We start from the raw sequence: 11,706 nt of genomic DNA on the forward strand, positions 1-11,706 counted from the left end.
CCCTGCCAGCACTTAGATGCTTACAACGCCACTGGATCCACAAGACTTTCTACCTATTGGCCTGTGATTGTCCTGCATTCGGCATCACTGTAGGTGTTTTGTGAGTCTGAAGAGGACGTTATAGATTGGTATTGAACATATGGGCTAATATCAGACTTATGGACTTGATCTGGACTGGGCTGGGATGCTTTCTAAATGTTCAATTGCTCTTGTATATAAATCTTTCTTTAAAAAAATTAAATATCTTTCTTATACACATGTGTGCCCATGGATTTGTTTCTCTAATCTACCCAGACTAACACACCACCTAACTTATGTCTATTTTTCTTAAGCAGGCATATAAGTCTGATTTCAATTTTACAAACTAGCCAGCTTAAAGAATCCTCCTTACTCACTGCCATCAAGTCGATGTTGACTCCTAGTGACTCTACGGGGCAAAGTAGAACTGCTCCTGCAAGTTTCCGAATCTGTAACTGTTTTCGGAAGTCAGGCATCCCTAGGTGGTGGCAAACGGTTTATGGCTGGACTACTGACAAAGTTGGCAGTTCAAATCTATCTAGAGGCATCTCAGAAATTAGGTTTGGTAATGTGCACTGGAAAGGTTAGTCTTGAAAACCTACAGAGAAATTCTACTTTGCACACTGGTGTCACCATAAGTTGAAATGGACTACATGAAAACTAACACTAGCAGCCAGCTTCAAAAGCATCAAATCCAAGTTTTCTTCATAAGCCTTTGTACTCCACACAGAAGGCGAAAATGTCTTATATTGCTAAAGAAGTCAAATACCTCAAATAGGAGGCAGAATGTAAAATGGTGCTGAGAGGACATGAATGTAGTTTAGTAGTCATGCATATACCTGCAACCCAAATCAAATTCATTACCATGGAGTTAGTTCTAACTCATAACAGCCTTGTAGGACAAAGTAGAACTGCCCCTGTAGGTTTCCAAGACTAATTCTTTATAGGAGTAGAAAGCCTTATCTTTCTCCCTCTATCTGAAAAAAACAAAAACAAACCCAAATCATATCATAGATAAATTCATGGTATCAATCTGGTAAATATATTTTGTACCACTCTTTTTGTATCTGTAAAGTGATATGAAATACATTTACTAGATTGGTATCATGAATATATTTCTGTTAAGATTTTCCTCCTTTTTAGGCCTTTCAATAGGATACAGCCAAACAAAATGGCTATAATATTTTGATCTCTCTTTTGACCCATTTCAAAGTTGTTTTAGGTTTTAATATTGTCTTCTTTCTTTTCTATTGAAGTTTTAGTTTGTTACTGTTAGCTTTTTTGTTTCTTTGGCTTTGTATGTTTTTCAGCATATAAAATCCAAGATGGGTGAATCTATAGACAGTAACTGGATTAATGGTTTCTTGGGGCATACGTATAGCAGGGGAGATTGGGGGTGAAGCGGGGACCAAATAATAAGGAGCATATGAAAGGAAAAAAATGTTCTAAATTTCACTAGAGAAATGATTGTTCAACTCTTCGTGATATGACTGAACTATTGAATTGTATGATGTGGTTTATGTTCCAATACAACTGTTTGAAAGTGGTTATGATATATCCAGGCTAGGGGAGTGGATTTTATGCATTTATAATGGCACACATATATGCACTTATTTGTATATATTTTCACAAAGAAAACAATAGAAGAACCAACCAAAACCTTTTTTTTAAAAAGTGAACTTTGGGGTGGTAGAGAGGGGAGTGAAATCATGGTTCTTCCAAATATGTTTTTGATATCTGAACCAGGCCCACGTTTCATATACATAATTTTTTAATATAAAGAAATAAATATGGGTACAGGGACAGACTACCTGGGTTGTTTTATCAAGTTACCTAACTTCTCTGTCTCAGTTTCCTCATCTTTCAATAACATAGATGGGAATAATAAGGATTTAAGGATTAAATGGATGAACTCATTATTATACAGGGCTTAGCAAGATATTAGGGACATAGTAACTGCTCAATAAATGTTAGATGCAATTTAAGAAATCATCATTGTAGCCTTAGTTTTTCTTTTTAAAGCAGGAAGAATTACATAACTGAGTATCCTATCTGATTCATATGTAACTGTTGGTGGGGTAAACTCACTGCCATCAAGTAATTTCTGCCTTACATTAACCCTACAGGACAGGGTGAACTGCTCCTGTGGGTTCCTGAGACTGTAACTCTTTAGAAGAGTAGAAAGCCTCATCTTCCTCCCGCAGAGCAACACATAACCCACTATGCGAACCACAGCTCCTTGATGAGGTGAAGGAGATGTAAATTCAGAGATCACTTAAAATGTACATGGTTTAGCTTTCAAAGACAAGAGTTTCCAAGCAAGAGCCCCATCAACAACTATGATCAACATTTTAGAGGCCAGCAGGCAATTATAGAAACATCACAAAATAAAACATGGGCATTTGCTGCTATATTAAAAACTAGGAAACACATATTTGGATGCTGCTGATCTTTTAGGTAATGAAGTTGAGAAGTTTTGTAAGTTCCCACTTGTGTGCTTATTTTTATATAACACTGGTAGTTTTTCCCCAAAGTTCCCCAAGTACCCGATACCTCTTCATTTATGACCAAAGAGGGGATTCACAAGCTAACATGTATCCCAGAAGCTATGGCCAAAATCTAACAATACATGTACATCTTGAGCTCTCAGATGCTTGGAAACAAAAGAAATTTCATTGTGAGTCCAATAATCAGTGCTTAATCTGCCAGAGCCACAAAATGGAAATGCTTTTCATCAGTAGTTCCTACTCCCATTGAGCTAGTCCCTCTGGTTGTTACAGTGTTCTGGAGTACTCTAATTAACATCTCTCAGTGGGCAGTTTTTTAAAGCACAGCTAGCTGGAACATTTGTGCAACATTTTTCAGAGGAAAAAATGTCAAAACATTTACTTTCTATACGACGACACAAAGGGGAATGATGTCTGACCTATGAGACTGATCAATTTCAATAAATATTCATTTCAACTTGAAAATATACATAAATAATGACAAACAGAAATGTTACTCAAACGTGAAAAAAACAGCTGCAAACATGGCTTAATAGCAACTATATTTAATCACAAAGAATTAATGTTAAATAATTTTCTTAGAATGCAAGAATGTTAGGGAAAGATTTTCAGGTTATCTAGAAGAATCAATCGGCAGAGAAAACCTAGTAAGGAATACAGTACCTAAGACCCTTAAAGATCATTCTTATTTGATGACAGTTTCAAAGTGAGTTTTCCAATGAATAAAAGTCTGATTCATTTTGAAGTTTAAAAGCTTAATGAACTTGTAAATAATTTAAAATAATTCTCAGGTGTCTTACAAAGAACAAAGAGAATATACTTGATGGCCAGGGGCTGATACCAAGTAGAGTATTACTATAAACCAAAGTACTTTTGTGTTGCTTAGGGAAGACTGGATTATCTCTCTTAACACTAAAATGGAGGAACCCTGGTGGTACAGAGGCTGTCATTGACTGCTAACCAAAAAGGTTGGTGGTTTGTACCCACCAGGTAATCTGGGAGAAAGATGTGATGGTCCTCTTCTGTAAAGATTTGTAACTTCAGAAAGCATTCAAAATATGCTGCTCAAAGTAATGCTTCTTTTCAAAGTAGCATCAACCATAATGGAATGGATGTAGTAGAGTCTTTGGGACCTCCATTTGCTGATCAAACACAAGTCAAACCGAGAAGAACTAAATGCAATCGTCTATTAATAATGTGGGAAGTATGAATCTAGAAAACTTGAAAGTTGTCAAAACCAAAATGGAACACACAAAAATTGCTATCCTATGTGTTAGTGAGCTGAAATGGACTGGTGTCAGTCATTTTTAATGAGGAAATCATGGTTTACTATGTCAGGAATGACTCAATCAAGAGGTATGATGTTGCATTTATTGTCAAAAAGGACATTTTAAGATGGATCTTGAAGTACAATGCTGTCAGTGATAGGATAATATCTATCCAAATACAAGGAAATCCAGTCAATATAACCATTAGTCATATTTATCCACCAATCATTAGAGCAGGTGATACAGCAATTGAAGAATTTTACCAACATCTTTGGTCTAAAGCTGATCAAACATGTATTCAAGATGCACTGAAAATTATTAGCAACTAGAATGCAAAAGTTGGAAACAAAGAACCATAGTTGGAAAATATGGTCTAGGTAAGAGAAAGGAAGCTGGAGATCATGTGACAAAATTTTTCAAGACCAATGGCTTCTTGATAAAAATACACCTGTTTTCAACAACACAAAAGGCAACTATACACATGGACTTCTTCAGATGGAATACACAGAAATCAAACTGACTACATCTATGGAAAGAGATGATGGATAAGCTCAACATCAGCAGCTAAAACAAGGCCAGCAGCTGACTCATCATCAATAGTTCAGAAGTTCAGGTTGAAGTTGAAGAAAATGAAAATAAATCCACAAGATTCAAAACACGACCTTGAATTTTGAGAATATCTCAAGAACAGATTTGACTCACTGAACTCTAAAGACAAAAGAAGAATGATATATTTTTCAGTTTTTAAATTATTTTTTATCAGTATAGACTATGTGGTACACAAAGTCTGTGATAGGCTGGTAACCAAAAGGTTGAGGGTTCCAACTCATCCAGGAGTTCTGTGGAAGAAAAGTCTAGCAATCTTTTCCCATAAAGATTACAGCCATGAAAACCCTATAAAACCCAACCAAAATCCACTGCCAGGAGTCAACTCAGCCTCATCTTACTGTCATTGAGTTGATTCTGACTCATAGTGGACCAGGTTTTCAACCCTTTTGAGGTTTCTCACACTTTTAATCTTTATAGGAGCCGAAAGCCTCATCTTTCTCTCATGGAGTGACTGGAGGGTTTGAATTGCCAACCATGCAGTTAGCAGTCTATTAGTCAGAAATGGCCAGGGCAAGGAAAATACTACACTTTATCTTAGCCAAAAGGCCGAGAAGTGATAAGGCAAGGAAAATACAAGATGAATCTAGTGCACCTTGTTGTGCTAAAATGTAAGAGATGCTCAATAAACAAAAGGATGGAGGTATACGAATTGGGACAAGAATGAATACGAATGAGTTTCCAATAGTCAAAGCTAGAACAATTTGAAAAGCATAATTTTATAGTATTGGGGTATAACTCAAAGTATCAAGTAAATAAATATCAGTTTATACTGATAAAAATAATTGAAGAAATTTAAAAGATGGAAAAGATAGAATTCTTCTACATAGAGCATTACCAAGTAATATGTGCAATAATTGTGTCTTCCAAGAGATAGAGCTTTCTCTTGCCCATATATCTAACCCTAGATTCCACAATCTATGCTTTGTGACTAACTTTCAGAAAATGGCATAGGGAATGGGGATAAAACAGTAACTTTACAATGGAAACAGCTCATCAATACTACATTAACGAAACAGTCAAAAGGCTATTACTGTTAACTATGTACCGTATATACTTGTGTATAAGCTGAGTTTTCCAGCACATTTTAAATGCAGTTTTTATGGTAAAATTAAGTGCCTCAGCTGATATTCTGGTCAGCTTATACTCGAGTATATATGGGAATATGGATTTCATGACCTCTCCCCAATATGATTTGATGGCGTTCCTTTATCTCTGTTGTACTCTTTCCTAAAACCTATTAATCCCAGTCTCATTATGAGACAAATATCAGACAAATCAAAATTGGGGAGTATTCTACAGGGTAGCTGGCCAGAATTCTCCAACACTGTCAAGACAGTAAAAAATAAAGATTGAAAACTGTCAAGACTAGATAGAGGAGACTGAGGAGACATTACAAGTAAATTTATGTACCCTAGATTGGCTCCTAGAATACAAAAGACACACTGATGAAAAAACTGGTGTACCTCGAGTAAATTCTGGAGTTTAGTTCATTCAGATTATTCAGTCAATGTTGGCTTAGTTTTTTCGTTTGCTTTGAAACTTTTTAATTGTGAAAGAAATTTTACAGAGAAAATTGATTTTTCATTCAATTCACATGTCTTGCTTTGATTATAGTTCCCAAAATGTAGTAGAACTTCCTCCCTGTGTTTACTGTTCAGTTATCCTTCTTTCCTATCTATTCCTTCTGAGTTTTAACCCTGAGTAAACGCTGCTCTTTTGATCTTATATGGCTAATAGTTCTAAGGAAGGTGTACCTCTCCCTGGTATTATTTTTCATATTGTAGACTGTCTATTGTTTGGCTCAAGGTTGGGTCATGGGGTGAGTTCAGTTCCAGGCCTGAAGAGTGACTATGAGCCATAACATCGTGCACATAGGCAATGTTCAACATTCTACTTTGGTGAGTAATAACTGGGTCTTGAAAGTTGGCAAGCAGTCATAACTAGAATACAAATATTGGTCTCTCCTGTCTATAGTAAAGAGTGTTGAAAATCTCAGATGAATGGAAACAACCTCAGCTTCCATGTCCCTAAGACCAGAAGAACTAGGTGGTACCCAGTTACCACTGCTGACTTCTCTGAAAGGAATCACGATAGAGGGTCCTGGATAGAGTGGGAGAAATATGGAATGAAACTCAAAAATAACAGAAAGCACCAGGTTTATTTGTCTGGCACAGATGGTGGAAGCCCTAGAGACTATGGCTTCATCATCTTGACAAATACATCATGGTAATTTAAGATGTTAACAATAGGAAAAAGTGAAGCTGGATTTGAGGTATACAGAAACTTTGTCTTTGCAGCGTTCCTGTATGTCTATTTAAAGTTATCTCAAATTAAAGAGTTTACGAAAAGTCCCTTAAGGATAAATCTAAGTAGGCATTAGGATTTAGGTGATAAAAACTTAGTTCCAGATACACTAAGTAAAAGAAATACTCAAGTTCCCTAACTATTCCAGACAAACTAGGTTTAATAATCCATTGCAATGGCCACACAGAACTCCTAGACGATAATCACTATTAAAGGATACAGTGATTGGTTCAGCAAACCTCTCCTCAGCCAATAGCCAACTCTCTCTCCAGTCCTCAGCCATATAGTCCCTTGGTCTCTACCTCCATGAGCCAGTAAGCCAGTCCACTGTTTCGCCTCCTAATGTTATAGTCTCGGTGCTGCTCCTCTGTGCTGTCTCATGATCTCCCTGCCTCAGCCTCTGGTATTTCAGACAGAGATTTCAAATCTCTACCTGTGGTTCTTTTTTCTTAAGGGTCCTGGGATTTCTCCATCCCCGTTTTTGAAATGGCTCATCTTTATAGTCCAGGGGAGTAGCAACTAAAAATGACCAATCCCCTTTATTACTGTTACACATGCCCTAGTTGCATAGTCACACCCAGTCATTTGGTGGGAGTTATAGTGGCATGGACAGAAGAACTATATTAAAACATTTCACTTAACCACAATTGTCTACTCTAGATAGCTCTTACTAGGTGGGATTGCAAAATATTTGTTATTTTGTATCAGACATTTTAGCCACCTGGTACATTTTCAAAGAGGCCCTGGTGGCGTAGTAGCCGTTAGGCTGTGATATACAAGGTCAGCAGTTGGAAACTACCAGTTGCTTCCCAGAGAAAGATGGGGCCTTCCTACTCCCATAAAGAGTTACAGTCTCGGAAACTCAGAGGCAGTTCTACCCTGTCCTACAGGGTCGCTATGAATCGGTATTGACTTGATGGTAGTAAATCTGTACATTTTCAAGTTTTATTCATATTGTAGCACATATCAGAATTTCATTTTTCTTTATAGTTGCATAGTATTTCATTTATTTGTATAAATCACATTTTGTTTATCCACTCATCGGCTGATGAACATGGGTTGTTTCTACTTTTTGACTATTGTGAATAATACTGCAATGAACAATTATGAGATAAATACACACACACAGCTTCACTTGCTTTGTTTTTCTAGATAACTCGGCCCAAGACAAAGTTGAACATCATTTCATGTGCTTGTTGACCAGTTGTGTACCTTCTTTGGATAAATGTCTACTTTTGTCCATTTTAAAATTAGGTTGTTCCACTTAAGTGCATCATAAAACAATTATTTCAAGCAAGCTTGGGCATGAGTAGATGCTCTGACAAAAGCAGCAAAAGGCTACCTTTTTACAGTTTAAAAGCACAAAATGACCCTATCTGAATTCTTGAGGATTGCATTCAGCCTCAACTGGCTTCTCAGCCATTGTTTAATTCCACACATTTATGCTCCCCATTCTCAAAATTTGCTGTCCCCTCATTATTGAAATGTTGAGTACAACTGTATTTGTGAATACACTGAAATAATCCCATATTTCTTAACTATCAAAATTTTAACAAATGTTTACTGTACTAATGTACCCTACATAATGTTCTATGTACATGCTGGTTAGTGCGCAGGATTCAAGGTGAATCAAAACTTGAATTTCAGCTCTAACATTATTTGTGTGACCTGCAAAAATAAGAGTACCAACTTCACAATGCTTTTAGGGGAATGGGATGTCAGCATTGGAGTCAGTCCCTGGGTTATGAAATGTCTGGTTTTTGGATGACTCATACTTGTCCTTTATTTTATTTTTATTTATTTATTTTTACAGTTCCTGGTTTTTAATCAGGGTTCAGAGGGATAGGTGCTTGTCCAGGGGTACTGTCTCCACAGCCGCCTGTGATGGGCAGCGAGTGGAGGGCAGCTGTCAGGCTGCAGGCAGGAGCAGCTCCCTGGGTACTGCACTAGCTCCTGAGTGTTGCTGCCCTAGCCTCGGCTCTCTGCCTACCTGCACTGTAGGCACACACAGCTACTCAAGGGCCTTCACCAGGGCCTCACTAGCCTCGATCCTGATCTGGATCTCAGCCCACTGGGCCTCGTTCCCCAGCTCCTGACAGCTCCGACTGCGCCTTCTCCAGGTTGGCCCTGGCTGCCCCCAGGTCCAGTATGTCCAAAGTCACAGCCTCCTCAGCCAACAGCTGCACAGAGGAGTCTGCACTCACTGTGATGGAGCTGCTGCTCACAAAGTACTTGGTGGAGGTCCCGTCCTCGACATGGATGACTACCAGGCCGGGCCGCAGGACCTGCAGCGTGGGCACCATACTTGCCCTTTAATACTTTGTAAAATTCCCCTCACTTAGAAATAATTGAACCAACCCTAACTTGCAACCAATTTTTCACAATCACCTACACTTGGTGCATGTGCAGCTTTGAAATCATTGAATAACTTCAAGCTTTTTCTTGTACTTAGGCTAAATGAGAACAGTATGCATCTGCTTAAACTTATTTACAAATTCCATGTAAAGACAAAGGAATTAATCTCATTCGGATTGTGGGGATGCCCATATGTTATTTCCCCAAAATGCCTTATCAAAAATCACCTTAAATAAAAAAGAAATTCCAGGCACTTTCATTAGAAAATACTAATGCAAGAAGAGGTATGGGGTGGTTTGGAGGCTTCTGGTTTCAAATAAGTGCCCAAAGAGATTCTCATTGGAGAGATGAGATCTCTGTAGTTTTCTCCATTATATCTTTGATATTCTCTTTCTTGATATTTTTCTCTTTTCCTTTATATCTAAGGAAGTATAGTCACAGCAGTGAAGGTATAAGAAGCACATTCCGTACCATTCACTTCTAACAATGAAAGTCGGTGGGATCTATTAAATCATTACCATGCCCAAATCCAACTATGGCAGTTCACTAGCCTTGGTGCACAAGATAAGCAGCAGCCTTATAAGGAGCAATTCATTTTTTTGGGCCATCAGCACTCAAAAGCCTATGAGAGCTCATAACAGATAGATCTATAAGCCACATAGCCAACTTATTCCTGACAATCTCTTCACTTATCCTTCCTTGCACTATACTCCCCAGATGTTGACTTGACTTTTTCTACTTACAGACCAGGGGATCTCTCTGGGTCCCTCCAAATTCCCCAAGTCTGGTTCATTTTGACCTCTAGGCTTAGAGAGGCCTTATATTCTAAAATCAAGCATTTAAGTGGCATCATCAAAATTAAACCAGTGTAAGGTTACTGTTGCCTTAAAGGAGAAGGTGGAATCCTTCTTGAAGACACTTCATCAGAAAACAATTCTATTTACTAGCACATGCTTTAATCTTCCCATCTTCAGGATCAAAGTATTGCAGGTATAAGAAGGTAGGTACTTTGTTAACTTTTTTAAGTTTAAAAATTGAGTATCTGCTCTTACCTCAGCAGGTCTTTTGTGTTCAGATGGAATTCTTAGTAAGGGAATGGAAGGATCTGTAAAAGATAATTAGAAAAGAATACTGAGACTTATTATTCACTAATGTCAAATAAGCAAATGTCCCTCAGAGAATATCAAAGATACGATGGGAAAAAAACACAGAGATGTCATACCACTGGAGAAAACAATTAAATTGCACCCAGGAGAACCTCAGGATGAAATTTAATGACATTTGTATGTGACCTCCCACAGCATGCAAAAGCTTCAACAATGCTAAAGCTGAGAAGATTCAATTTGATATAGTCATCCCTGATAACATTCTGTTCTACTGATAGAAAAGGTATCTTTTGCAAAATCAACTGTAAAACCTTAAAGTTGAGAGCAGGTAAGCTATACATTTCCCCAAAAGGTTGTTGTTAATAAGGTTATTTCCTTTTATGAATAATTACTCCCTCACAGTCAAACATTTTAGTACCTGAGCTACAATCAGAATCATGGCCTACATTTTATGCTCCCATACCATTTTTCTTCCCTAGAAAAGCAATGTAAATCACAAATTGATTTCCTTTTCCAGGAAAGGAAAAGTGGAAACCAAACTATTTTATGTCCCACAAAACCAATTCTTTAACCTAATTTATCGATCCTGGATGAAATAAGTGAAAGAAATGTACTTCACACTTTAGTTCATTAGAAATGTAACTTTTAACCACTAAAGCAGGCATGTCCTCAAGCCAAAGAGGAAAACATGAAGGGTAAAACTACAGTTGTTACCAGTTGCTATTTACTCACTTTCATCCGAACTGTCACTGCTGCTAGGATGTCTGTTGCGTTTCATCTTGGAGCATCCTGGGAAAGAAAATAGCATTGACTAAAACAAAATCAATACAATAATCCACAGATCCCATAAGGTTATGGCATATAAACTATACAAATAAAATTATTTCTGTGAAGGATATTCCCAAATAATCTAGAGTAATGGGAGAAAAGTATTACCAAATCCTTCATAGTTGTTTCCCCCTCAAACATTGTTATTGGGACATAATCCAGATATCATACCAATCAATAATTCAGTCATATCAAGCAGTGCTGTACAGTTGCTACCACAAACATTTTTTTTACTTCTTGTACTCCTTGATATCAGTTCCCTATTATCCCCCTACCTCTCCTGCCATACCCCCCAGGAACACTTATTCTAGTTATTGTCTCTATGGATTCACCCAACCTGGTGATATATACCAAAAACACATAGAAAGATACAAAACAGAGAATCAAGAACACTACCAACAATACAAAATACAACAGAGATAAACCCCAATTTGAAAACAAAGAGAAAATATTAAAAACTAGATCAAACTTAAAGTGTATCAAAAGAGAGCAAATGACAAGGTTTTAATCATTCCCGTCAGATTTATCATTTTAATCTACTATAATCGCCTCTTTAATACTGACAATCACATTATTCCCATCCCTCAATTATGGTCAAAGGGAAATCATCAGAGGCTTATTCCCTGTGTAGATCCCACAAATGTATCTTGGACTTCCACTGTCATCCATAGCCTTCTGCAAACCTGATTCTCACAATTTAAGCTCTAATAC

The 11,706-nt window shown here is 37.4% G+C and overlaps 1 protein-coding gene and 1 pseudogene across 2 annotated transcripts in view; both read right to left on the reverse strand.

Moving 5' to 3' along the window:
* Window positions 1-10,952, reverse strand: part of JADE3 (jade family PHD finger 3) — a 64,856-nt gene extending 53,904 nt beyond the window's left edge. For both annotated transcript variants that reach the window (XM_004713193.2, XM_045288333.1), the window contains exons 1-2: window positions 10,900-10,952; window positions 10,114-10,166 (exon numbers count right to left, since the gene is read on the reverse strand). In XM_004713193.2, the coding sequence (XP_004713250.2) occupies window positions 10,114-10,166; window positions 10,900-10,945 (99 nt within the window). In that variant the 5' untranslated portion in view covers window positions 10,946-10,952. The remainder of the gene's footprint in view (window positions 1-10,113; window positions 10,167-10,899) is intronic.
* Window positions 8,718-9,854, reverse strand: LOC101646410 (annotated as a pseudogene).
* Window positions 10,953-11,706: the final 754 nt, after the last annotated feature.

The sequence above is a fragment of the Echinops telfairi genome, unplaced genomic scaffold (assembly GCF_000313985.2).
Source record: "Echinops telfairi isolate 266 unplaced genomic scaffold, ASM31398v2 ScPeMD7_19;HRSCAF=73, whole genome shotgun sequence".
Classification (NCBI taxonomy): domain Eukaryota; kingdom Metazoa; phylum Chordata; class Mammalia; order Afrosoricida; family Tenrecidae; genus Echinops; species Echinops telfairi.